General features: G+C 44.3%; 1 protein-coding gene across 2 annotated transcripts in view; it reads right to left on the bottom strand.

Moving 5' to 3' along the window:
• Sobp (sine oculis binding protein homolog) overlaps window positions 1-20,356 on the bottom strand; it is a 169,194-nt gene extending 148,838 nt beyond the window's left edge. The window contains exons 1-3 of one of the 2 annotated variants that reach the window (XM_075944583.1): window positions 19,751-20,356; window positions 6,296-6,434; window positions 2,717-2,902 (exon numbers count right to left, since the gene is read on the bottom strand). In XM_075944583.1, coding sequence (XP_075800698.1) covers window positions 2,717-2,902; window positions 6,296-6,434; window positions 19,751-19,846 — 421 coding nt within the window. In that variant the 5' untranslated portion in view covers window positions 19,847-20,356. The remainder of the gene's footprint in view (window positions 1-2,716; window positions 2,903-6,295; window positions 6,435-19,750) is intronic. The other variant, XM_075944573.1, reaches the window with a different exon arrangement.
• Between the last annotated feature and the right edge of the window lie 5,354 nt (window positions 20,357-25,710).

Raw genomic sequence — 25,710 nt, 5'->3', positions numbered from 1 at the left:
ACACGCTATTTCTCAGAACTGCTCTAAAAGTTGCATTAAATAAAAGAACGAGGATGAGGACCAAGGAGATGGCTCAGCAGGTGAAGTGTTTGCCGAGGGAGGATGGTGACCTATGTTCGAGCCCCAGAATCCACACAGGTGGAAAGAGAGAGCCAGCTTCACAAAGATGTCCTTTGACCCTTCACCGTCGCACACGCTGGACACACATCATCACACACACAAATTTGATTTTAAAAAAATTCACTCAGCGAACACTAGAGTAGACCACTTTGCGAGCACAGGAAAAGCACTGCTTCCCTGCCCCGTCACAGCTTACAATATTCCAGAACACCTGCCACATGCACAGCCTGACTCTGGAGGCCTGCTCAGCTCGCAGCTACCGCGAGAACTCACTAATCCTGTCCTGCCTAGCGTGACATTCAGCCAAAGTCCCACCACATGGTTTAAGTTTCATTTTTTTGTTTTGTTTTTGTTTTTTTGTTTTTGTAAATAGGGTTTTGTTGGAACACAGCCACAGTCCTTGATGCATGCATCATCTAAGGTTGCATTCCTCCTACGGCAGCAATGTCCTGGGTAGCTGTGAGAGACAGTGTGACCCACAAAGTCTACAGTCCTGCCAGGCTCTCCACAAGCCAGGTCTACTAGCCTGGCCCTAGTTTAGGAAATCAACAGTCGTCTCTTTGGGTGAGTTTCTGCTTGGTGAGAGCTAGAAGGTGGAGAACATTCGGGGGCAGACACAGGGTAGAACGGACACAGAAAAGGAAAGACGTCCGTCCCTACACTTTGTTTTCCACAGATGAGTGCCTTGGAGTTCCACAGCAGACAGCAGAAAACCACTGGGGTTGGGTTACCCTGGCTTCTAATTCCTCAGAGTTCCTCCGGCTACGATTTCCAAGGCTCGGTTTTTGGCCTCTCTCCTTTTGCATATTTATTTCCTGATCTGATGTGGAATTAGAGTTAAATGGAAGCTGTGTGCTTGAATTCCACGTGGCTGGCTCCACAGGAAACTTCAGGGCAGGTTCTCTGGCCTCACTCGCCTGGGCTATGCTAATTTCTCAAGCCGTTTTCTTTGTTCAAATAAATCTTGGGGACGGATTTGTGTCTGGATACACACCTTCCTATGCACCAATGATGTGCAAGAAGACTCTAGTGCAGATTAGGGCTCAAAAAGAAGAAAAAAGAAAAAGAGGCACCCTGTTGGCTACCTAGCTCTCTTGTGGTGGCTATCCTAGGACACCCTCATCTCCCCAACTCCAGGAGGTAGGACTGTGAGCCCAGGCTATAAATGAGGGACTGAAAGGAGCCACGCGGGCAGAACCTGTCCTCTTTCACAGTGCTGCTAAGGGACAAAGCCTGGATTGAAACCCAGGTTTTCTCAGGCTGAAGCCTGTGTTCCTGCTACATTGTCACATCCACTAATTAACACCCTTGAAGCCCTCATCTAAGCCACAGAATATTCATTCGGTTGGGAGCGCTACATCTACAAAATTACCTACCCTTTTCTTGCCAAGTAGCCTACGCAAAATATGTCTCTGGTCCTTATAAACTCTGGTCCCTCTGTATCATTAAAACAATCAACCAAAGGAAAATAAGATCACCGATAAGGGAAATATTACATGATTCGCCAATTATGTCAGTAGTTAGCACTAACAATGAGTTTAATAACAAATGAGTCTTAATTTAATACCATAACTAATGGCCTCTGTATGATAGATCAGTTTGACTTGTTAAAATGTAGTAGGCCAACAAGACAATGTGGGCAAAGCGATAAAGGAATGCTTAAGACAATGTATAAATACACTGTAACTCAAGCTGAGGAATCTGTACTGGAAATGCCCTCGCTGTTTACGGGAGCATAATCAAACATCTATCCTCTCAAATATGAACACAAGCATTAATGTTAGCACGTTACAATAAATACTGCTATTATAACTCAGTATTTGTCAATGTTCAATTTGACACACACAAATAACTAGCAATAAAAGTAAAGCATTCTAGCAAAATTCCACCCTTTTACAGCAAGCCAGAGTTTTCCTGGGTATTTGCATGAACTATGCCTGGAAGCTACAGAGAACACCATCAGCTCTGCCCTCCACCACCAAGATCGAATGCACAGTCACCTAATTTTCTGGAAACATAAAACAACCGATTACATTTTCATGCAAGTGGAACTCAGATTTCCGTCCTTGTAAGAGCTCAGAGACAGCTTTCCAGGAATTGGAGAGGATTCTGTGGAGACAATGCATACTACAACTGGCTTCTTGAATGGATTTAGAGGAAGGCACGTGCAGGAACGTGTCTGCCACACGTCTTCTTCCAAAACTGTCCCTTTCCTCAGAAAACCCCAAAGGCCTGGCCCTCCTTATGCACCAGCCTGTTCAATCATGTGTACATTTTGCTAGCCTGTCATTGTATAGATCTTATTCTAAAGAAAAAAAAAAGAACCAAAGTAAGTGACTACAGAGAAGGAAAGTATCTTTTTCTGAGTCTGGTGGAGAAAAGGTCTGGAGTCAGTTGAACGCTACAGCCCAAGTGGAAACAGATAAGGAAATTTTGGGGATAATAGCAATAATACATTAAGCAATATGTGAACTAACACTTATCTATAACATTCATCAAGCCATATTCATTTAAGTTGAGTTTTTAATAAACTGTCTAAGACAGCGAAAACGATTGCATACAGACTGTTGGGGTTGGGAATCCCAATAGTGCTTACCTGCTGGCGGCTTTATAAAAGGTGGTGGGATTAAAGGTACAATAATGGGCACATTGCCATGGTCCTTTGACCCTGCAGGTGAGTCACTGAGTCCATTCCCAGTGGCAAGGCCTGAATAGCCCGCGCTTATATTGTATGATGAAATAACACTGTCCTCCGGTAATTTTGGTTTTGGCAAGGAATTTTCTGTAAGAGAAAAAAAATCATTCAATATAACCAAGAACTTATTCATTAGACTTAAATTTTTTTCCTCATTTCTTTAAGTACATCGGTTATGTAACAGAACAAAATTTCCCTTGCAAACCTTGAAGCAATTTCCCAGAGCTCCACAATCCATCCTGAAGCTTTATAGTTTCGCTACCAGCAATTTCCAAAGGGCTTTTCTTTATAATTTGCTCCACTATGATAGTTAATATCCCAGCTGAACCTTCGTGATGAATTTTAGCACTGTAAAATCCCATAGAAAATGGAGAGGCAATTAACCTTTTCTACGAACAAAGGGATATATAGCAAGCATCACTCCCTGGCCATGGGGGAAGCCTTGAATGTATCCCAGAACGGTAGCTCTGTGCCACTGCATTATAAACCTAAGCCATGGTATAGTCAACTGAACCAAACGATTACATCAAAATACAACAAAAACTACTATTGCACTGGGTATTGGTAATATCCATTAAAATAAACAAAAGTGGAAATAAAATTTGCACACAGATATCCTTGTATCACACAGAGAAAGAGGGGAGGGAGGGGTGGGAGAGAAAGAGAGAACGTCAACCATGAGAAGCATGGGACTCTTCCCATGTTCCCCAGAGACAGACAATCACCCAGGCAAAGGACTACTGAGGCTATTAGTTTATAGAATATAAGCGCAGGACTTGCATTTTTTCATTTGCAGCAAAATTGATGATACTATCTTCATAACGTGATGTGCACAATTTCATAGCAAAATTTGTCATGAAGATTCAATTCCACATGCCTGCAGCACGGCTCATTTACAGTTCATTGGCATATAAGAAGAAGAGCGCTTTCTTAAAGACGGGGAATGAGGTATTTGAACAGGTATTTTGCCAATAGATTTTGATGCAACATAAACACTGAGCCAATAGCCAGCGACAAAGAACAGTTAGTTGTACCCACATTTTACCAAAATCTCTTCACACGTCCTTCCTCTTTTATCTTATACACAGACTCGCTTTCCAAATTTAGGTTTCCTAATTCTGGAGTCACACAGGCTTCCCGCTTAGGCTCGGCACTGCTGTCCACTCGGAATCCGTGTGAATTCTGCTCTGCCATTCCTCCGCAATTGTCACGTGCTAGCTGGACTTTGATCTAACCATCTCCAGCTTGTTCTGCTCTTGACCCTCTGCGAGAGCGTGGGGCAGCAAGAGAGGGAAGCCGACACACAGAATGAAAATAAGGCTTCCTTTTAGAATTCCCATCCAAATGCAAGGAAGGGGGGCTCACAAGACAACAGAGAACGCCCCCCCCCATCTGAACATATAAATCGTGGCATTGCGCTTCCCAGAAAGCCCCAGCCCCCAGCACTGATGATGCATCAAAGGGACAATGGAGCTCCAAGTTAGCAAGCACTGCTTCTCTGACTTGCGGCCGGACGGCAGCCCTAAGGTCCTCGGTCCTGGCCTGTTTTCCCATTGCTGGAAGGACGCAGAGCTGTGTCTATTTTTGTTTTCTGTTGAGCTCTGGTGTTCTGTGAAACTCTGCTTACAGGAAAACACAACTGGGAATCCACCTAAAGTGACTCTTCTGGAACCTTCCCGCCCCCAGCTCCCTTTCACCCAAAAAATTTCTACACAATGCGAAGGGTATAGTATGTAAAATATGTACACAAATCAGACATTTGCTGATAACACATCATGAAGAAATTATCTTAAAACAATCCCTGTATCATTGTACATGCAATTTTGCCATTTATTAAAGATGAAAGCAAGTGTGTATATTAATGAGATGGATGTACTTGTGTAATTTTACATAGGGAAGTAAATCTTGGCTGAAGTGTCTGATACAATGTGACACAGAACATCATCAACATTTCTCAGTGTTGATCTATATTTTGACTTGTAACCAATGCCAGGAACCCCACTGCACAGAATGCATAGGACAGAATGGCAGGGGCATGTTTACAGTCATTTTGGAAATTATTGGAAATTCTGTCCTAATCCCAATCCAAAATTCATTTAATGATTTTTTAAAAAAAAAATGCAATTCAAGTCAGCTACGCAGATGCCATTTTTAAAAAGCTAGAACCCTCATCCAGAAACAGATGGAAGCAGATGCAGAGATCCACAACTCACCACCAGGCTGAGCTCCGGGAGCACAATCAAAGAGAGGGAGGCATGATAATCGAACAAAGGGGTCAGGACCACGGTGGGGAAACCCACAGAATTAGCTGACTAGACCTAGTGGGAACTCACTGATTTGGACTAGCTAACAACTGGGGAATCTGCATAGGACCAAACTCGGCCCCATTCTGCAGGTGACAATGGTGTGGTGTGGGCAGTATACAGAGCCACTGGCAGGGGAGGACCATAATCTAACTCTCATCCATGATCTGGCTTTGTGGAGCCCATTCTCTATGGAGCGATACCTTGCTCAACCAAGGCACTGGGAGGGGAGACCTTGGTCCTGCCTCAGCCAGGTGATGAGACAGGCTTAGCTGACTTCCCAGGGAAGGCCTTACCCTCTCTGAGAAGCATATGGGGAGTGGGGTAGTAGGAGCAGGAAGAGAAGAGGGAGGGGAACTGGGATTGGTATGTTATAAAAAAAATAAATATTTTTTAAAAGCCAAATATTCCAAGACAATAAATCCAAAATTATACTAATTTGGCACTTAAACGCTGAGGAGTAACATTAGAAATATTAAGATTTTGCTTTTCACTCAGTGCATTCTGAACCACAGAGAGGGGCAGCAGGAAAGAATTTAGAGATCAAAAGATGGATCTGAATAACTTCTCTGCTCCTTCTGCCCTGTGACTTGGTTTGAGAGTTGGTTATTGTCTCTGAAAATTTATATAATTCTACTTGATTGTTGCATGCAATAAATGAGAAAAATGTGTGGATAGTAAAGAAAAAAAAGATTTTGCTTTCCAAAATTAAACAACGATATTTCTCCAAGAGCAGAGAACTTTGTATTTATGGTAGGAACACTGCAACTCACAACAGGCAATACTCTTGCATCTGAACTAAGGTGTTTCAGGAGGCATCTGTTGTCACTGTACGACATGACAGCCTGCACGGGGCATGCGTGTTCAGAACCAAGGCCGCGGAGAAGTCGCGTGATGCATCACATGCACGCACCGCACCACCAGCAACACCTCAGACGCGTTACACATTGATTTGCGTGAATCCGGGGCCACTATAGCTTCAGAAACCTTTTACCGTTGCCAAAGTTTGCACAAGTCCCACATTCAGTTCCTCGGTCCCATATGGGTCACAGCCCAGAGTGTGAGGAGCTGAGGTTTAAGCTGCGTGTGTGCATGACAACCAAGGGAGACCCACAGCAATTCCACTCTGGCAGGGGGAGACAGTTCATTCTCCTTTGCGTGAGCAAAGAGCCTTTACCTTTGAGAACAGAAATATGCTGCCGGCTCTCCCCATCAGTAGGGTAGCTCCTGAACTCAATGTCGTCACCGTCTTTTAATTCAACTTTGTCATAGCCGTACCAGCCCAGAAGTTCATTCATGGTGTTCTCTGCAAAGTTCTGAAAGAGAAGCAGAAGCTGCTACTCAGTTCCGTAATCAATAATTATTTGGAAAGAATGTACAAGTTAAATTCTGTTAGCCGTATCCCATTTCATGCCAGCCCCACTTCCCCTAGAGGACTGTTCACTTTTCAATCATGTTCAAGGCTGTAATGCATTTAAATCGCAGAATGACTCATCCGGTTATGACAGGCCTTCAGACAGTGGCAGTTTAAAGACAAGAAAAAGGTACTTGTCCATTTCATCTACGAATAGGAAGTTGTTCTTTAGCGTGTTCTTCTGCAGTTTAAGTTCTGCAGGAATACAAAAATATTGAAAGGAAGCATGCAAAGCAAATAGGAAAAGATTTTGAAAATAAAAATGAGCTTTTCGTAGTTCTAATTAATTTAAATTAGAATTGCTTTCTGACTCGGTGTTGTTACTTAATGTGCCTCTCACTGCAAATAAAACAGTCTCAACAGACACATAATTTCTCAACTGCCAGTCAGTACCGTACCAAAAGAACCGACTAGATTTCAAGGGTCCCTCCTTACAATTTTCCTTTGGCCAAGGTATTTGTTAACTTGATGGATACTTTGTTTTACAAATTGTGCTAGTGACAGATTCATTCTCTGTGAAACCAAAGGTCACTATGTCTTCTGATAAGTGACATGGAAATGCCAACGAACTTGAAGTCAGCTAGATTTTGGATAAAACTACTTTATCAACTCTAAGCTAATATGCGACTGTACGATGTCACTGCTGTTATCAGAGATATCCAAGTTTGTAAACAGTGGGCATGGTTTACAGATTCAATACTTATGCCAAGTGCCTGTGTCTATCAATTTATCAATTGCTAGATCCAGAGACAAAATGTGCAGCTCTGCGCTACCGCTCTTTATACTTAAGCAGCTCTCAAGCAGCCACAAGCCTTCTACTCTGAACTAGGATAACTACAGATCCTGACTTCTCTGTAGCTCAGAGAACCTTGTATTACTCTTCTTAGATAATGTCATTTCTGAATTCCACTGGGGAATATAATTTATATACCAAAGTGAAGCACCAAGGCTGAGCCTGAGTGCAGGAACCCTCAACATGTGTTTCAGGTTTTCCTAAATGCTCTGACTTCAGATCTCAGAAGAGTTCCATAAAAGATATTACAGTGTTGAGCCCACAGAAATAAACCTGGCATTTCAAACCACCCACAGGATGCTACACTTTTCCCCTTAGTACCCACTTAAGTTCTAAGATCCAACTATGATGCTTTAGTACACCAGCAATTAAAGAAAAATAGCCAGATTGATTTAGTGTCACCATCCTCATGGCTAACAGCCAGCCATATCAAACTTTAGTGGGGCATTTACTCTCTCTGATGGATGGCCATGTCCACATGAAATAGACATTCTTCCCATGAACGCACAAAGGTGATATGCTCACTATGAATACTAAGCGTAGCAGCTTCAGGAATACCACTGAGGAAAACTGGGCTAAGTGCTGTTCCATTTAATCAAAGGAGATTTCTTTAATGAGATGGTGCTCTTCCCTAAGACCCGTTTCTTTCACGAACCACAAAATGGCAGTATCTTAGCACACACAAACCCAGGTCCTCCACCAGAGGTCTGGCAACAGAAATCTCCGAGGCTGATTCTTGCCTTGCATCAAAATCTGTCCCCAACAGTATTAAAAGCCAGGCTCAAGCAATCCTGTGGAGCTGTTTGCTGCTTGCCCCAATCTCTAGGAGAACTGTGCCAGGAAGACGGATGTTCTTCTGGGTAGTCACGCCCAGCTACTACATCTGGTTTGGTGCACCCTTTCCTAGTTCAGTCTGAAGGCTCGTGGTACCCTACTTGCAAGACACTACTTTCTCCACTGTTTCTACGTTCTGAAGTCACACAAAGGCTACAGATGCATAATTCATGCATCAACCTCCCAGCTGAGGAGATAGATTTGTTTGTTTTAGTCCAGCTGCAAATCCATTCATTCATCCTTCCAGAGCCAATCTGAGAGATCCATGCAGAATTTTCAGACATCGATAAAAACTGAAACCTCAACTGGATTATTGACACCAAAGTCATATTATTTGGACATTTTAACAAAAACAAAAACTCAGTTTTATTTATGTTTTCTGTTGAAAACTCAGAGCCATCATGAAACAGCCAATATGAATTTGATCTATTCCATGATTTTCAAGTTACTATAAATGTCAGGGAAGTAACTACAAAAGGTTCCTTTTCTTGTCACTGAAAATGAAAATAAATGCCAAATTGTTCTGATATATGAGTGCAGGGGCAGGAAACAACAGGCGTATAGGAGCTCAAGTGATAAATCTCAAACCATTTGAGAAGGAAGGAACATAGTAAAAGAGAGAAATTGAATATGCACACATGAACACACACACACATATACATGCATACATACATACATACGAAATAGAGAGGCTAGAAAAATGGCTCAGCAGTTAAGAGCACTGCTGCTCTTCCAGAGGACTCAGGTTCAATACTTAGCACCCACAAAGCCGCTCACAACTGTCAGTATCTCTAGTTCTAGGGGGATCCGAATGCTCTCTTCTGACCCCTATGGGTCCTGCACACACATGGGACCAAGACATACATGCAGGCTAAACTCCCATTCACATAAAACTAAATAATAAAATTAAAACCAAAAAGAGATAGACTATAAACTCTCCCATACCTACTATTGAGTTAAGAAGCCAAATATCCTCAAGGCATAAAACATTTAATAGCTTAAGTTTCTAGATAGAGGGTAATAGGCTAGACAGCATATGGACTCATTACATTGCAAACCAAAGTAAAGGAAAGCGATTTTTGCCATTGTCACCTAACACTCCAGGTTATGTAAATTATGAAACGTTTATGGCCTAGACATGCTTTCAACCCTTTCTTGCAGAGAATTCCAATAACTCTTGCTTCAGCTGTAAATAAACAAACAAACAAAAAAAACAAAAACAGGGTTTCTATGTGAAGCTCTACTGGCATGGGCCTTACTGTGTAGACCAGGTTAACCTCAAACTCACAGAGATCTGCCACTGAGTGCTAAGATTAAAGTCCCACCTTGCTTCACGTTCCAGCATTCTTATAGTATTGTTCTTTAAAAAGCAATTTTTTTAATTGAAAAAGTAGTCCTTTCTTACGTTGTTTCTTGCTCGTTTGTTTAAAGGGAGATGGGCAAGACGGAAGCAAAGGCAACAACACTTCTTGATAAGAGGGGATAGGTGCTGCTGTACTGGGGCTATGTAAGGTACTTCCTCAACCCTTCAAGCAACATTTCTCCTGAAGACCTAAGGCAGGAAATGTCTCCACAGTAAGAGTTCCCACTGCTCCTTCAAAGGACCCAAGCTCAAATCCCAGCATCTCCATAGCAACCAGAAACCATCAGTTGTACCAATGCTTGGGACTCGGATGCCCTCTTCTGGCCTCCAAAGGTACCAGGCACACATGTGGCGCACAGACATACATGTATGCAAAACACTCTTACACATAGAATAAATTTGCTTTAGAAGTCCCTCCTAGCTTTAGAATTATATGAAATCATGGAACTTCTACTTATGTGGAAAAACAAAGCAGTTTTTGCAAATAAATGCCAGAACGATGGTGACCACACAAGCATAAACTCTACTGAGCAGTCGTTATTTCAAATACTTTATCGTTGCTCTCAGGAACCACCAAAACGTGCCAAAACTGCAATGTTTTGGCAACTGAATTATATTCTGCAGACTGTTTTCTTGTCTTTGGAAGAGACACAAAAATCCTCTCTCATACTATGTGGTCCAATTTGAGTTTGGAAAATAGGTCACTAAAATTAAAATGCTAATTTCTAAGTCTTAGAGCACTTTGCAGTATTTCCACGTCATTTACATCTGTGTTCCTTTCGACCGGCCTGCGAGCTGGGTTTCCACAATAAATTCCTGGTGAACTGAGGTGAAATCCTTATTTGACGACAGAAAATCAGAGCATAGAAGATCATGGAGCATCAAACCGAAATAGAGGTCTTCCTATTCTTTTTTCTCTAACTTAATTTTTCTTAATTTCAGATGTGAGTACTATATTTACACCATTTCCACCCCTCTCTCTTCCCCCTCCAACTCTTCCAGTGCCCCCAAAACGCCTCCTCAAATGTATTACCTCTTCTGTATTATTGTTACATATATAAACATGCATCAACGCCCACACATGCATGCACACATCACTGGGTCCATTTTGCTATTGTGCATATGTCACTGGACTGGACAATATCAGAGGACTTATCTCTGGAGAAGACTGCTTCTCCCCATCTCAGCAGCCATTACCTGCAGGGAGCTCTTCACTTAGGGGTGGGGCCTTGTTCCTGGTGATGTCATTATGCAAGTCTTGTTTAGGCATCCACATTGTTGAAACTAATCTTCTGATTCATTCATTTATTTGTTTGTTTATTTATTTTTTTTCGTGTTTCAAGACAGGGTTTCTCTGGGTAACAGTCCTGGTTGTCCTAGAGCTCACTTTGTAGAACAGACTGGCCTCATACTCACTGAGATCTGCCTGCCTCTACCTCCCAAGTGCTGGGCTCAAAGATGTGCACCACCACCGCCCAGTCCTAATCTTCTGATTCTTATGCCAAGCTTAATTCTACTGTAGATGCAGCGGCAAAGAGGCCAATTTACCTCCTGGGTCAGTCAAGACCTTACAAAGAAATCGTACCATGGAATGTCAGTGTTATCAATGCATCTGCCTCTGTTGAAATTTTGCTGCATTTGGAGTGGATTGTTGGCCTCCACTCTCCTTAATCAGCGGTATTGTTGGAGATGGGATGTTCAAAATTCACAGCTAAAACTGAATCTTCTCCTTGTGCAACTTTTGACATCACATGTGGCTGAGTGCTTTGTCTTTCCAATAACCACCCCATCTCTTTCTTACGCTCTCTGATTTCCCTTTCTTTTTTTCTGGGGCTCTGAGGAAAAGATCGCAGTCCTATCACTTAGTCGAAAGGCAGCTCTCATAGAGTTAAATAGCAGCTAGGTCATAGATATGTAGGAAGAAATTTCCCTGTTTCTTCTTTCCTTTTTTTGTCTTTCTTTTATTCGTGTGTGTGTATGTGTGTGCTCGTCCACACGCATGCACCTGTATGTAAGCGCATGCGCACGTGTGTTTGGAGAACAGGAGGAAGCTGGAGTGTCCTCAATTGCTTCTCCGCAGGGTTTCTTTTGCGATAGGTTCTCTCACTAAATCTGGAGATCACCAATTCAATTAGATTTGGCACCTATTAAACCCCATGAGTCCTATATCTGCCCCTGAGGCTCTTCAGAGCTGAGGTTACAGGCATGCACGCTGCACCTGCAGTTTTATTTGGGTTCTGGGGATCTGAATTCAGGTTCTAAAACTTGCAGTTTTACACACTAAGACATTTCTCCAGCTGCTCTTTCCACCTTCCAAGCTGTTTTGATACTAGCAAACTCTGTGTGTGTGCGTGTGTGCATGCAATTCTTGTTGAATCTTAATTCCAATGACATTTCTTTGACACTCTCATTCAGCTAGAAGTCTTATACAAATGTCAAAGTTCAGGGCTAGAATTGCAGCTCAGTGGGTAGATGCTCCCCTTCCATGCACGAAGCCCTGAGCTGGTTCCCCAGCACTGCATAAACTGGATATTGTGACACATGCCTATAATCCCAGCACTGTAGAGGATCAGAAACTCAGGGCCAACCTCTGCTACATAATGAGGTTGAGGTAGCCTAGGCTACGTGAAACCCTGTCTCCATTTTCTTCAAAGATAATGACAACTCTAGTGAGCACTCTCATACTTCTAAACAGAACTCTAATTCCTACAACTTTTAGAAATGGTAATTTGACTTCATAAGTTAAAAGCCTTAAATATTTAAATACCACTTGACTTGGTAATTTTATTTGTATCGATATTAGCAACTAGCCTAAGAAAATAGGTACAAAAAGATTTATGTTCAGGAATACTTATCTTAGTGTCGTTTTCTTAGAAAACAAAAAACCTACATGCCAAACAATTAGAAACTGGCTAAATAAATTTCAGTTTAATCAAACAATAGGATATATTTTGCCACTAAAATATACACAGTAGATAAATTTTAGTGACTTGAAAAGCTATTAACAATATACTAATTTTTAAAAGAGAACTGATTTTTTTTTAAAAAAACCACACACAGAAAAGAGCATAAAATATATGATGCTCATAGTAATTATTCTAGTGGGAAAACTAAAGCTTTGTTTTACTTTCTATTTCTTGTCAAATATTTATTTTATTACTCTTATATTTATGGGGTGTGTGCCTGTGTGTGTGTGTGTGTGTGTGTGTGTGTGTGTGTATGTGTGTGTGTGCGCACGCGCGCATGTGCATGCAGGTGCCTGTGGAGGCCAGAAGAGGGCCTCAGATCTTCTGAAACTGTAGTTCCAAGCAGTTGTGAGCCACCCAACATGAATGCTTCAAAGGAAACTTAGTTCTCTGTGAGAACAATGTGTTCTCCTAACAGCTAACCATCTCTCCAGCCCCATTCTCTGGCCATTTCTAGTACTCATTCTACTGCTTCTGTCGTGACTCTGTGCTGCTTTTATAAAAAATAAAAAGCTAACTTTAATTAAAAATTAATTAACATTTAGCCTCACTCATAGGCAACTGTATCAGTCATCTCCACAGTTTAAATGATAGTAAAAAAGAATCTGTCAGTCACATTACTTCACTTCACAACATTCTGACATGTATCCCCAAAAAGGCAGAGCACTTGGGAGATACTTTCAAAGGAAAAGAAAACTCCAAATCCTGAACGATTCACAAGCTGGAGAAGAGAGGTCTGGGGAAGGGAAGTGCTGGGACTCTCCACTAGGGCTGGTTTTGGATAACAACATGATGATCAGATTTGGAAAGTATTTTCTCTGTCTTGCTATGTCCACAAGTGTTTCACCTGACTTGTGGGGTCCATGCTCGAAGCCTAATGGGCTTACTAAGACAGAGAGATAAGGGAAGGGAGAGAAGCCGGGGCCTTGCTCTATTCCAGAGTGAAGTAAGAATGAACTTGCTTAGAGCAGTTTCAGCATGGGCCAGAGCTGAGTCTAAGTTGTCTCTCGTAACACAGACCCAGTGGACTACTTTTATTTTATGGTTATACCAAGAAAAAGGTCAGGGGATGGAATTTAGATAGAGCAGACGAGATGTGTAAAGAGCCCCTCGCCAATTACGAAGTGCTTTCATATTTATAGTCCCACTGGGTCAGATGACATAAGAAAGACTCCCACTGATGAGGGATTAGGAGGCCATCACCAGGCACAAACTAGCAAAGCGTGGTCTGATTAGCACTCGAGGTATGGATTTCCTACCCTGAGCTCTCCTTGTTGGGTCTGGCTGCAGCTTCCTGGCTGCAGGTCCTTTAGAGACGATCCCTGTGCTCTACTTTGGGCCACTTTGCAGCACTGTCATCACCCATCTCAATGCTGATCTTAATGCAAGGGATGCATCATGACAAAGAGAGCCACTGAGAACAGCTGAGGACGGTCTTACTCTTCTGCTGATATATTCCAAACCCGATGGCTATCCAACTGTCATAGGAAACCCAAATCATGTGCTGCCACATATGAAAGCTGTGTTTTTCCATGAGATGGACGGCAAACAATCACGTGCCCCATTTTACTTTGCTGCCAAGACATCAACTGCCCTTAAAAGGGTCAAAGAAATGCTGTGAAACTGTGGATACTGGCCCTCCCTGGCACAGCGGCAGGCATGGCAGGTGTACAGCTGCATGCAGCTGTGTCTTATCACAGCTGCAAAAGTAGCCTTTAAAAAAAAAAATCACCAAAACTTGTTGCATCATTTCCCTGCCTGTGCCGGACGGAGTCACTGGCCTTCACTCAGTACCTCGTTCCCCAGACTTTCGCTTAGATGAGAGAGACTAATGACCGTCTGTCTGTCTACAGCCCCTAAAATAAACATCCAGCAGACCTTGTTCACGTGAGCTTCCATGCATAGTGTTTCAACTGGCACTATTTTTAAAAAGGGATCTATTTTCTCCCTCCTTTTACACTGTAATATACCTTCTCTTTCAGGGAAATAGTCAACGATTTCATTAGAAAGAGCAAGCGTGGCAGGCATCTCAGCCCCAAAGAGGAAGTTTTAGCCAGCAGGAGTGCTATTTATGATTCACCTTCTCGTTTTTCTGTTCTAACATTTTCTTTTCCAAAAAGAAGTGTAAAGCCTCAACAAGTCAAATGGACATTTCCTCAGACGTCAAGATCTACAGAGTCTGGCCTTTCTCTGGGATCTCCGTTTAGAGAGTCGCTCATGCTCACTAATATTTACACTCCTTGGAGGCTCTGTTTTTGACTTTCCTTAAAATTCTGTTACCTCTTGGTTCCTATAAGTCTGTCTTTCACACAAGAAAAGCAGGGCTTGGCTCCTTGGAGCGGGGCTTGGCAAGCGCAGAGGCAGGAAACACAGAAGGGAACGAGTCTGTCAGACTCATTTTCTTCTATTTCAAATGTTTATTTCAGATTTGGGAGGAAGTGGAGTGGTTCCTTTCCATTTCCTAGTATTTGGACCCTACAAGTTGTGTAAGGCTTGGAGAAGGGCATTCCACTCTCCACCATGCTCGACAGGTCACCCATGGAGACTCTTCTAGAAGCCCCCTTCCTCCCAGAGCAGAGCACGTAGCTCTCTGAGCCCTTGTTGCACCCATCAGGAGATGGCTGTAGCCTGGATCCCTGCGAGTAAAGTCAAAGGCTCAGCAACACCCCTACTCTGCTGCGCCCCAGAGGCTGGGGCCAAGCCTGACTTATCTGCTCAGGGGATCAGCCCAGCCACAAAGCCCACCTGAGGCTCCTGCTCAGCCTAATAGATGCCTGAAGGGCTTGCGTGGGATCTGGTCCCAAGGCCGGTACTAAGTTCCTAGGGCATTCTGTAACTGACACTAAGACAGTGTTTCTGAGCTAAGACTTAAGATGTGCTTGCCTTGGCCGTAAGTTCATGTCAGCCTTCAGCACACAGGCTTTTCCAACCCATACTCTCATTTCTCTCATTTTCTTCTTGAACATCCAAGTTATTCCGCTCATCAGTTCTGCACCTTGTTTTACTGTCCCTGCGGTCAACAGAGGCCATTTCTAAAGCCGCACAGAGACCATCAGAGAACAAACTAGGCAATCCCTAAGGAAGGTTTCCTGCTAACACTAACAGATGTGCACACCTCGGGCTGTGGGAAGCAGGATCAAGGTATAATTTTAGGCACAAATTAGCTTTTGACGCTATTTGTGGGCAAAAACCTTCAGCAAGGGTGAGACCTTGTGACATTTTACACAAATGACCCTGTAGTTGAGTACTTGATAAAGAAACCAAACATTGTAAGTGAGGGAATAATGGGTTGTTTAAGAGGTTTCCAGGCCAGAGTGCCTAATCTGATCACATTAGTTTTGTCAAAGAGTTTTAAAAAGAAAATTTTGACTAATTATCTCTACTTACAGTTTGGAATGTTTTGTGCTATTGTTTGGGACCTACTAATCACAATTCACTGAGATTTATTGCACAAATACATGTCTTGATCAGAGAAAGTTTAGGCATATATTCATTAATACATAGCTTCTATATTCAATCAACTGTGTTCTAGAAGATACAACACTCCTATGCTAATTAATTCTTCCATATGCTGGAATCCCTCCATCCTGACTTCCATGTGTTGTGACGTGGATTGACAATATATCAGGGCCTCATTGACTTAGATAGAGTCCCCATAGTCATTTTAGAAGGCCAAAATAATAATAATAATAATAATAATAATAATAATAAACCCTTTTGATAGCTGTCTTTTTTAACATCCTCTTTTCTGGTCACTAGTTAATAAGGCATACTAATTGTCAGCACAGCATTCAATTTTTCTTTAAGCCAGGAAAAATTAGGATGAAAAGAAGAAAAGATAAAGAAGCATCATAACGCTCACAATAAGATACGCATTCCTGCTGGGAAGATATTTCCCCTGAAGTACATCACAGCCAAGCTATGCCAAGTCGTGTACTTTTCACACACAAAATTATATTGTATCAAATTTAAATTTGTTACAACTGCCATATCCATTAAACCAGTGATAAGGAAAATGCAACTCGATATCCGATCTAGTGAGACAGCAACCAGCATTAGCTCCCCGCCACATGAAGACCACCTCCACTGCCATCGCTGGTGTCAGCTAAACCCCAGCCAGTTTGAACTACCGTGTGCTTGTCATGCTTAGGAAATCTTGAAGACAGTCTCTGGGTGAGGCAGTTCTGCTAGCCATTCTCATCACTCCCCATTTGCCGCACTTAAAATAGACACTTGTACCAGTGTCCTTTCTATTACCCAGAGGAGAAAAAAAAAAAATCTCATACACACCAGTTCCTTTTCTTTCAGCTCACAGAGAAGCAACTCAATCCAGGCAGTGTTGAAACCTGAGTAGGTCACTGTACACCACGATAAAATTCCCTAATCCCCAGGCCAAATCTCCCCAAGGGGGGCCTCCTCCTGATCCTCCACTTCCCAGGCTGACTTTTCCATTCCTCTCTCCTCTTTCCCCTTTCATTTCCCCTACCTTCAAGCCTTGATATGCGATCCGAGGTGGGAGCTCAGGTTTCCGTTTTTACAGCTTAGGCCCCGCTAGCTGTATACATTCCTTTCTCTCTGCTGGGCAGTGATTACTTACCAGGGCTTAGTTTACACTGGTCCAGATGAAAGCTCTTCAGATGAAGGCAAATACAGCCAGGCTGCCCCAGCGGCACTGATATGAAGCTGTACAAGGCTACATTGTGTTCTCGATGACATTTTGTTGCACACATTTTTATACAGGGCAACCAACTTGTTATGTTACCCTACACTTCAGCTCAGGAAGCTGAAGGGATAATAATACCATGGGGAATAGGGAGGGGCTTTGTTGGTGTGGTGATTAATATTAAAATCAGAAAAAATATTAATGAGTTCAAAATAACTCGGTGACTTTGAGAATCTACTTTTTAAGTAAGGATATTTGGGGGGGGTGATGTTATATTAGAAGAATGCTTATAAAACCACTAGACACCCTGGAATGGTATACATGGACACGATTGAATGTTGCCAGGGTCTTTCATATTGTTCCAAACTAGAAGGGAAAATGCCACAATTGAATCATGTGTTTCCTTTAAAAAAAAAAAAAGAAATAAAAGGAAATAAAACTTCTCATTTAATGCTACAGATTGAAACAAGGATTAAGACTCCAAATAGTAGAAGCAGTCTGGAGAAAAAAAAATAACATTTTTAAAAGAGGAAATTCTGTGCATCCAGGCTAACCCCACACTCAGTCTTGCAGCATGGGCTGAAAACTGTGTAATTTTCCCCCTTCACACAATGTTGTTTTTGTTTCTTCCTCACTAGTTCAGACAAACATCTGTTATACTGTAGAAGGACAACTATCTCCCAAACCACTGAGTGCGCCTGCAGCCAAAGCCAACAGCACCAGCCCCAAGCACTGAGCACAGTCAGCCTTTATATCCAGCCGGGATAACGTTTCACATGTTTTGATTAAAATTAGCTAATTTGTAATTCTAGAACCTATGAAACTTAAAAGCTGCCATCCATATAGAGGGCATTAGGCAGCGTTTGAAAGGGCCAGAGCTATCTGTGATTTCCTAGTGGCCTTCTCTTGTCGGGCCCCCACTCTTCATTTAAAACGACAGGGAAAGTAATGTAGAAACACAGGACAAGCGGGAAGGGCCAGAACTGCAGGGCACACTCTGCCTCATGGAGAGGAGAAAACAACTTTTCTTTATTCCTTCCTCCTTCCTTCTCTCTCTCTCTCTCTCTCTCTCTCTCTCTCTCTCTCTCTCTCTCTCTCCTTTTCTCTCTCCTTTTCTCTCTCCTTTTCTCTTTCCTCCCTCCCTTCCTTCCTTTCACTGCCTATCATTGGAATCAATGGTGGCTTCTGTTACAGGGGATGATACTAATTTTCAAAGCAAAGCTTTTACTTTTCCAGACGGATACCTTCTTCTTCCAGACAAAAATTCTTCACCCCCCCCGAAATAACAGCCTTACTTCCAAAATGCGGAATACTGGTGAGACTTCCGAGAGAGGGATAAAGCGACGGTCAGACACCTAGTTACACAAACGGCATAAGCTATGTTTGCCCTTTCTGAGCATGGGCTTCACCGAGGCACTCTCCCTAAATAGGCTTGTTATAACCAAGAAGACGCCAAAACGCAATAACAGTGAATTAGTCCCATACCATTTTTAACCAGTTTGCCTTTCAAATACAAACGTAACCAAAAATGACCAAGTCACCTGACTGTATTAAGGATTCTGTGCAGAAGTGGAGAACACCAAGGAACGCAAAAAGCAAGCCTTATACTTTTTTTTTTGTTAAGTCATAGAAACAAAACTATATACATAAAGGGATTTTTTTAAAAAAAATTGTGAAACTCGTCAAATCCACACAAAATAAAAATCCTCGCCCAGGCAAAACGCACAACTTTGAGGAAGATAAAGAAGTGGGGTGAAGAGGGGTCCAAGCTGAACGATGTTCTCAGGCTTCAGCGCGAACAGCTGGAGCGCCAGGAGGCTGCGCTCGCCACCTCTGGAGCACCGCTGGCCTGGCAGGGAGCCCGGCCTCGTAGAGAGGACTCTGGGCTGGCCTTCCTGAACAATGGGCAGGCGGCTGTGAAGGCCGCCCCTCAGACAGCTGGCTTTCAGCCGGGCTTGCCCGATCTGCTAACGGGAAAGTGAAGCATACAGAGGCGAGCTGGAGACCCGGGGCAGCGGCGGAGACGAGCGGCCGGGGGCGGCAGAAGCGAGCCCGCTGGCTGTACTGTCGCTGACCCGAGCCACTCCGGCCCAAGCCTCGAGCACTGACAGCTACACGGCCGCTACTGACGAGTTGGAGCAAAGAGGGATCATCGAGCTTGGGGACGAACTGGGAAGAGGGGTGGAATCCAGGTATCCCAGTGCCCCATCTCGGCAGCTCTTAACTTTGGAGGGGTCCGGAGGCTCATTTCCGAAAAGGAAAGAAAGACTACACTGACCATTGCGAAAGCCTCTGCGCCATGCCCACTCGCCACTGGGGTCCGGTACCCTCACCCTGAAACATCTGCACTAATCTAGGGTTTGTGAGGTTAAATAGTATATGTTCCCCCGCCCCCATCAGATCTGAGGTTGGCAGATTTCGGGGATGCAGCTCGTGAGTTGGCCTAGGTTTTGCACCTGGAGGAGGAGCTGAGGCGTCCCGGGGACCCGATAGAAACTGACAAGCGCGCCCCTATCGCCCCCCCACCAAGCCTACACAGCCCGAAGGGAACGGACGGAAGAAAGAGCTCGGTCTTCCCGGCCGCGGAGTCCTAAAATACCTTCATCTCCTCGTTGATCTCCCTCTTCACGGGGTGAGCCGGTTTCCGGCTCCTTTTATTTTCCGGAGGTCTCCCTTCTTTCTCCATTTCTGCCATGTTTTTGTGTCTGGTTTCTGTGGAGATGAAATGGCTGCTGCCGCCGCCGGCGGTGGTGGTGGTGGCGGTAGCGGTGGCGGTGGCGGAGGTGGAGGTGGTGCTGATGGTGGCAACGCTGGCGGAGATAGCGGTGCTGGCGGGTCCGGGGCTGGGAGGGGGAGGCAGGCGAGGGAGGAGCGGGGGTCTCTTCTAGCGGCGGAGACCGTCAGTGGCAGTCACGGGGAAGGGTAGCCCGGGGAGTCTCGGGGATGCCGCCGCCGCCGCTCCTGCCGCCGCCGCCGCCGCTCCTGCTGTCGCCGCTACCGGTGCCGCCTCCGCCGCTCCCGCTCCCGCCGCAGCCGGGCTGCATCCTCGGGGCCCCACGGAGTCGTCAGCCATCTTCCTGAGCTCTGTCCGTCCGCATGGGCGAGAGGAGCGCCGGCCACGGCGGAGACAGCTGCTCTGGGCGTGCGTGCGTGGATATGTGTGTGCGCCCGGGAGAGCGCGCCAGCCCAGGCTCCCTGCGCCTCCCGCGAGCCGAGCCGCGGGCGGAGGGAGGGACCGCGCGGGGAGGGGTCCGAGGGAGGGGAGAATGGGGGGGTACTGGGCCAGCCCCCCGCTCGCGAGCGGGCGTGGCTTCCCGGTCGCTGTAGACGCCGCTGCTGTGCCTCTTCGGGGGCTGCCGGCGGCCGCCTGCTCCTGGGCGCCGGGCACCGGCACTTCTCGTAGCCGTCGCCTCCCCACCACAATCCCTGCGCTGCAGCGACTGGCAGACCCCCTACCTGCTCCTGAACTCCGTGACGTGGGCTCCCGTGGGCTCAGAGTTGGCTTCGGAGTCTGACCTAGAGGCCGCTAAGGCAAAACGTACTGGGGTGAAGGGTGGAGATTGAGCAGTGGAAGGGAGCAGAGACCCGAAAGCAGAGCAAACACTCGGCCCCGGGATTGCAGCGCCGAGTAGCCGAGTGAAACACAGACCGGACCCACCGCTCAGACTCGAGTGTCCTGCCCCGGGGGCCACGGCAGAATGCGTGGAGGCTGAATATTCCTTAGAGGGGTCCCCAGCGCGGCGCGCCCTCAGACTGTTTGCTAGGAAGCTTTCGCCTTCCTGAGAAAGACTTAGAAGTAGGACAACTCAACCTTCAACCTCCCTGATTTCTTTCTTTCTCGTTCTCTCTCCCTTCCCCCTCGGCCCCACGCGCACTCTTAGGCACTGTTACAAAGTAGCATCTTTACCCGGTGACCCCGCGTGCACCCTCATCATGCCCTGAGCTTTAATAGAAAGGGTTGGGCTTAGTGGGTACTGCTGTGCGCCCAGGATCCCGCGCAGGAACCCTCCCTCCAGGAACCCCACGCCCTCGCCACGCCCAGCAGGACCCTCTCCTCTCCGCTGGGTTCCACACTCTTCCAGGAGACTCGAATCTGCGGGTTCCAGAGCCCAGATCTCCAGCGTTCACGTGTCTCCTGTTGGGCCGCCTCTGTCCACGCCCTGGGCCAAGGTCGACTGCGCCTGTCCCGGTCTTTTGGGTTGAGGCATTGGTGTGAACCATTTGATCAGGCGCCAGAGACTCACAGCTCTGAATGCTCCTACACACTGCAAAGGGACACCTCGACGTTCCTGGCTCAGTTTTCCCGTGCCGCTCCACTTTGTAATTACCTGACACAATGTGATATGGGGGTGCCCATTGTTCCACGGCTGGTTATTATAGAGTATTCATTATGACAGTGGTGGAATTTTAAATTACACATTTTTAAGTACTTAAAAGATAGAATGAAATCGATGTGGGGGTATGAGTAAGCTTTTCATTAAAATCTCAGTTTGGCCTATCAAGTGGGGTTCATTCTGAGTATTGCATTGCCTCATTTACATTTTAGCATTGCTTTGTCTCTTAAGTGTCGAATTAAAGATATCTGGGAGCATACTCCGGAGGGCTGAACACCTCTGTGAAACCTATTTTGCATTTTAGCATAATTTGTTTCGTACACACCGAATTCCAAATATTTGTGAATGTGCCCTGGAAAACAAGTCTTCCTTACACGAAGCGGGGGGAGGGTTGCGAAGGAAAGCAGTACCTGGCTCCTCCTACTTCTACTAGCCTTCCACCCCAAGCCATTCAGGAGGTCTGAGGTAACTTGCCCTGTTAGGGTTCCTGGTCAGGGGCTGGAACCCTGGGCGGGGATCGGAGAGTAACACCTGGGACTCTTAGCAAGGTTTCAAGTTTAAGGGGGGGAGAGGGGGATGGAAACCGAGGGAGCCATTTTCTGTTACAGTGATTTTTTTTTTTCAGTAGCCTTGGGAGCATATCCAGGTGCATCCAGCTTGGGAGTCCCAAGCCCTCTGGCTGGGTCCCGAAATTTGCAGTAGACCTTGGAAAACCTTCAGCGACCCAATAATAAGGAGGCTAAGAGAAGCCCAGATCTATTTATCCCTACACCCCTTTCCAGACCACTAACTATGTGGTGTTCTGTGGGCTGTGCTTTAAGCAAGGAGTGTCTCCATGATCCTGTTGCTGGTAGAGGAAAAGAAGGGAATCCTTGGGGGGTGGGGGTGGGGAAGTTAAATTAGAATTTCACCGAGACAGTATGTGAATGGGAGCAAGTTTGTTCTTTCTGTTCCGTCCTCTTAGCTAAAGACATGGTGGGAAAACTTTTCTTCTTACTTTCCAAAAGTGTAAAACTCCAGACACGTGTTGTGAAACAAACCGTGCAATAGGAGGCCTTTGTCTCCTGGAAATATATTTAAGTCAGCTCTGTTCCATTTGGTGCCAGAGCTGTCACAATTGATTCACTGTTGTTCAGCTGATATCAAGTAACAAGTTGTATACCCCCAGTCTTAGCTACAGTTTCCCAAGTTAAGAAACAAGTAAACAGAAAAGGTAAACTATAGCCCAGTTTTATATTTAGAAGCAGCTGCACTTCTTTCAAAGAAAGTGACTTTAAAGAAATAGCCCAGGTGTTTGATAAAAAAAAAAAAAATGACATCAGTCAGCCACCTGTTCCTTTGTGCCCTCCAGAAAACTGAGGTGCGACGATGGGATCAGAACCCATGAAGCATGCCTTGAGTGGCAACGGAAGCACAGGAAGTATGTTCGAGGAAAACCGGGAGTCTGACCTGAACTTTAGAACTACGATAGCTACACATTCATGAATCTGTGATTCCCGAAATGTACCACAGGACACCTTTAGAGCAGGACTAGATGCTTTATACACTTGAGATCTTGACTCAGATCACGTTCCCTGGATAACGTTTTTGTAAAACTATAGCTGTGGGTAGAAACAACAACATAACACTCCTCTGAATTCCCACACAGCACCCAAACCTCCCCCTCCCGGTATACAATTAGTACTCATTTTCCCTCTTGTTAGCCCTGCCAATCACCACGAGAGACACAGGCCCATTCTGTATATTTCTCAGATGCATTTTTGTGTTTTCCCCTCTTTAGAGTTGCTCTTGATCTTAATTTGTGTCTGCTTTACATAGAAAACACACCAGAAAATGGGAAAACCCCAGAGTGGTCTTCTGTAGATTGTTGTTATCTATAGACCCCCTCCTATAGATATTTGTTATCACTCAGAATTGATTAGTGGACCCTAAAACACCATCTTAAAATGATTTCCTGCATAATATTTGAAATGAATGTTCATCTTGAACAAATTTAGTGCTCTAGCTAAAGGAGAGGATTAAAATATAATTATTACATCGAATGCATGATAGGAATTATCTCACTTAATATTCATACCCCCCCTGCAGCTACTTTTGTTATATCCAAGTCACAAAAGGAAACTGAATTTTATACAAGTTGCTAAGAAGTACTGGGATGTGGACTCATAGCTTCCTGCCCAGTTCCAGCTCTGGAGTTTTAAATGCTATGCTAGTCTGACTTAAATGAATTCTTGTAACAATCTATGTTTTACCTAATCTAAGGCTCATATATTCACAGATCTAAGATTAGAATGCATTTTGCCTTGAATTCTTACTTTTTTAAGTGGCATCTATTTCCTGCTAATGGTACATAGAGTAACAATGTATTTCCTAATCAGTAGGGTATTATATTTCCTTGAGTTAGGCTGCAACAACCAGTCTTAGGAAAAATTCCAGAGGCATAAAACAAGCAAGATCTGTTTTTCTAGCTCCAACAGAGTAGGCTAAGGATCATCGTGATCTCTTTAACAATTATCTTCTGCAGTGGCTTGGGATGAGCTCCACACATGTGCATGCCTTCACCATTACTGTTGCAAAGATGGAAACCACCAATACCACTCTTGGGAATATACCCAAGAGAGGCCTTATCGTACAACAAAAGTATATGCTCAACTATGTTCATAGCAGCATTGTTTGTAATAGCCAGAACCTGGAAACAACCTAGATGCCCTTCAATGGAAGAATGGATGAAGAAAGTATGGAATATATACATATTAGAGTATTACTCAGCAGTAAAAAACAAGGACTTCTTGAATTTTGCATACAAATGGATGGAAATAGAAAACACTATCCTGAGTGAGGTAAGCCAGACCCAAAAAGAGGAACATGGGATGTACTCACTCATATTTGGTTCCTAGCCATAAATAAAGGGAATTGAGCTTATAATTCAAGCTAAATAAGAAGGTGAATCCAAAGACAAACATATAGGCATCCTCCTGAATATTAACCTTCATCAGGCGATGAAAGGAGACAGAGACAGAGACCCACATTGGATCACCGGACAGAAATCTCAAGGTCCAAATCAGGAGCAGAAGGAGAGAGAGCACGAGCAAGGAACTCAGGACCGCAAGGGGTGAACCCACACACTGAGACAATGGGGATGTTCTATTGGGAACTCACCAAGGCCAGCTGGCTTGGGGCTGAAAAAGCCTGGGATAAAACCAGACTCTCTGAATATAGCGGACAATGAGGACTACTGAGAACTCAAGAACAATGGCAATGGGTTTCTGATCCTACTGCACGTACTGGCTTTGTGGGAGCCTAGGCAGTTTGGATGCTCAACTTACTAGACCTGGATGGAGGTGGGGGTTCCTTGGACTTCCCACAGGGCAGGGAACCCTGATTGCTCTTCGGGCTGATGGGGGGGGACCTAATTGGGGGAGGGAAAGGGAAATGGAAGGCGGTGGAGGGGAAGAGACAGAAATCTTTAATAAATAAATAAATTAAAAAATATATAATAAACTTATAGAAAAACCAAAAAAATAAAAAAATAAAAATTAAAAAAAAACAAAGATGGAAACCTGGGCAACTTCACATGGCAGTAACATGTACATTGTCTAGAGTCAGTCACAGACATCTGACCGACCATCGGGAAGCTAGGATGTTTAATCCTTCCAAGTCCTCCAAAAGATGTAAGAAATAAAAATAAAAGGAAACGTAGAGACAGGTATTTAATGTTTGTATCACAAACATGTCTTCAGTTCATTGCAATGTGGTTGTTAGGATCCATCAATGTTAGGACTCTATTTTTTCCAGACCAAATGCATGTACAATGATTGTTTTTTTTTTTAAATTAAAATCTGCTTCAGAATCCATGATTATGTTTAACTGCAAAAATCAAATTGCTGGGATGAATTTCAAGAAGAGTTCTAGAAATATCATAGTTCTAGTTAACATGGGGCTTTAACCATGGACAACAGAAGGGTTCTCATGAGTCTGAGACCCGAAATTACACAGGAACTCTGCCTCAGGTCTCCTATACATCTGCTTCTTTATGGGTTTTGTTGTTCCTGTTGCTTGCTTTTTGTTTTTGTTTTCTTGAGAATGGGTACCTGTCTGGATTTATTGTTTATTTATTAATTAACTCAATTAATATGTGTTGAAGGCCACAGCACTGTTTCTGGGTGCTTGGCAGCAGCAAACATAACTTGACAGGTTCTCAAATCTTATAATGTGTTTGCTTTTT

Source organism: Microtus pennsylvanicus, chromosome 1 (assembly GCF_037038515.1).
Source record: "Microtus pennsylvanicus isolate mMicPen1 chromosome 1, mMicPen1.hap1, whole genome shotgun sequence".
NCBI lineage: Eukaryota > Metazoa > Chordata > Mammalia > Rodentia > Cricetidae > Microtus > Microtus pennsylvanicus.
This window is presented reverse-complemented; position numbering and strand designations above follow the sequence as displayed.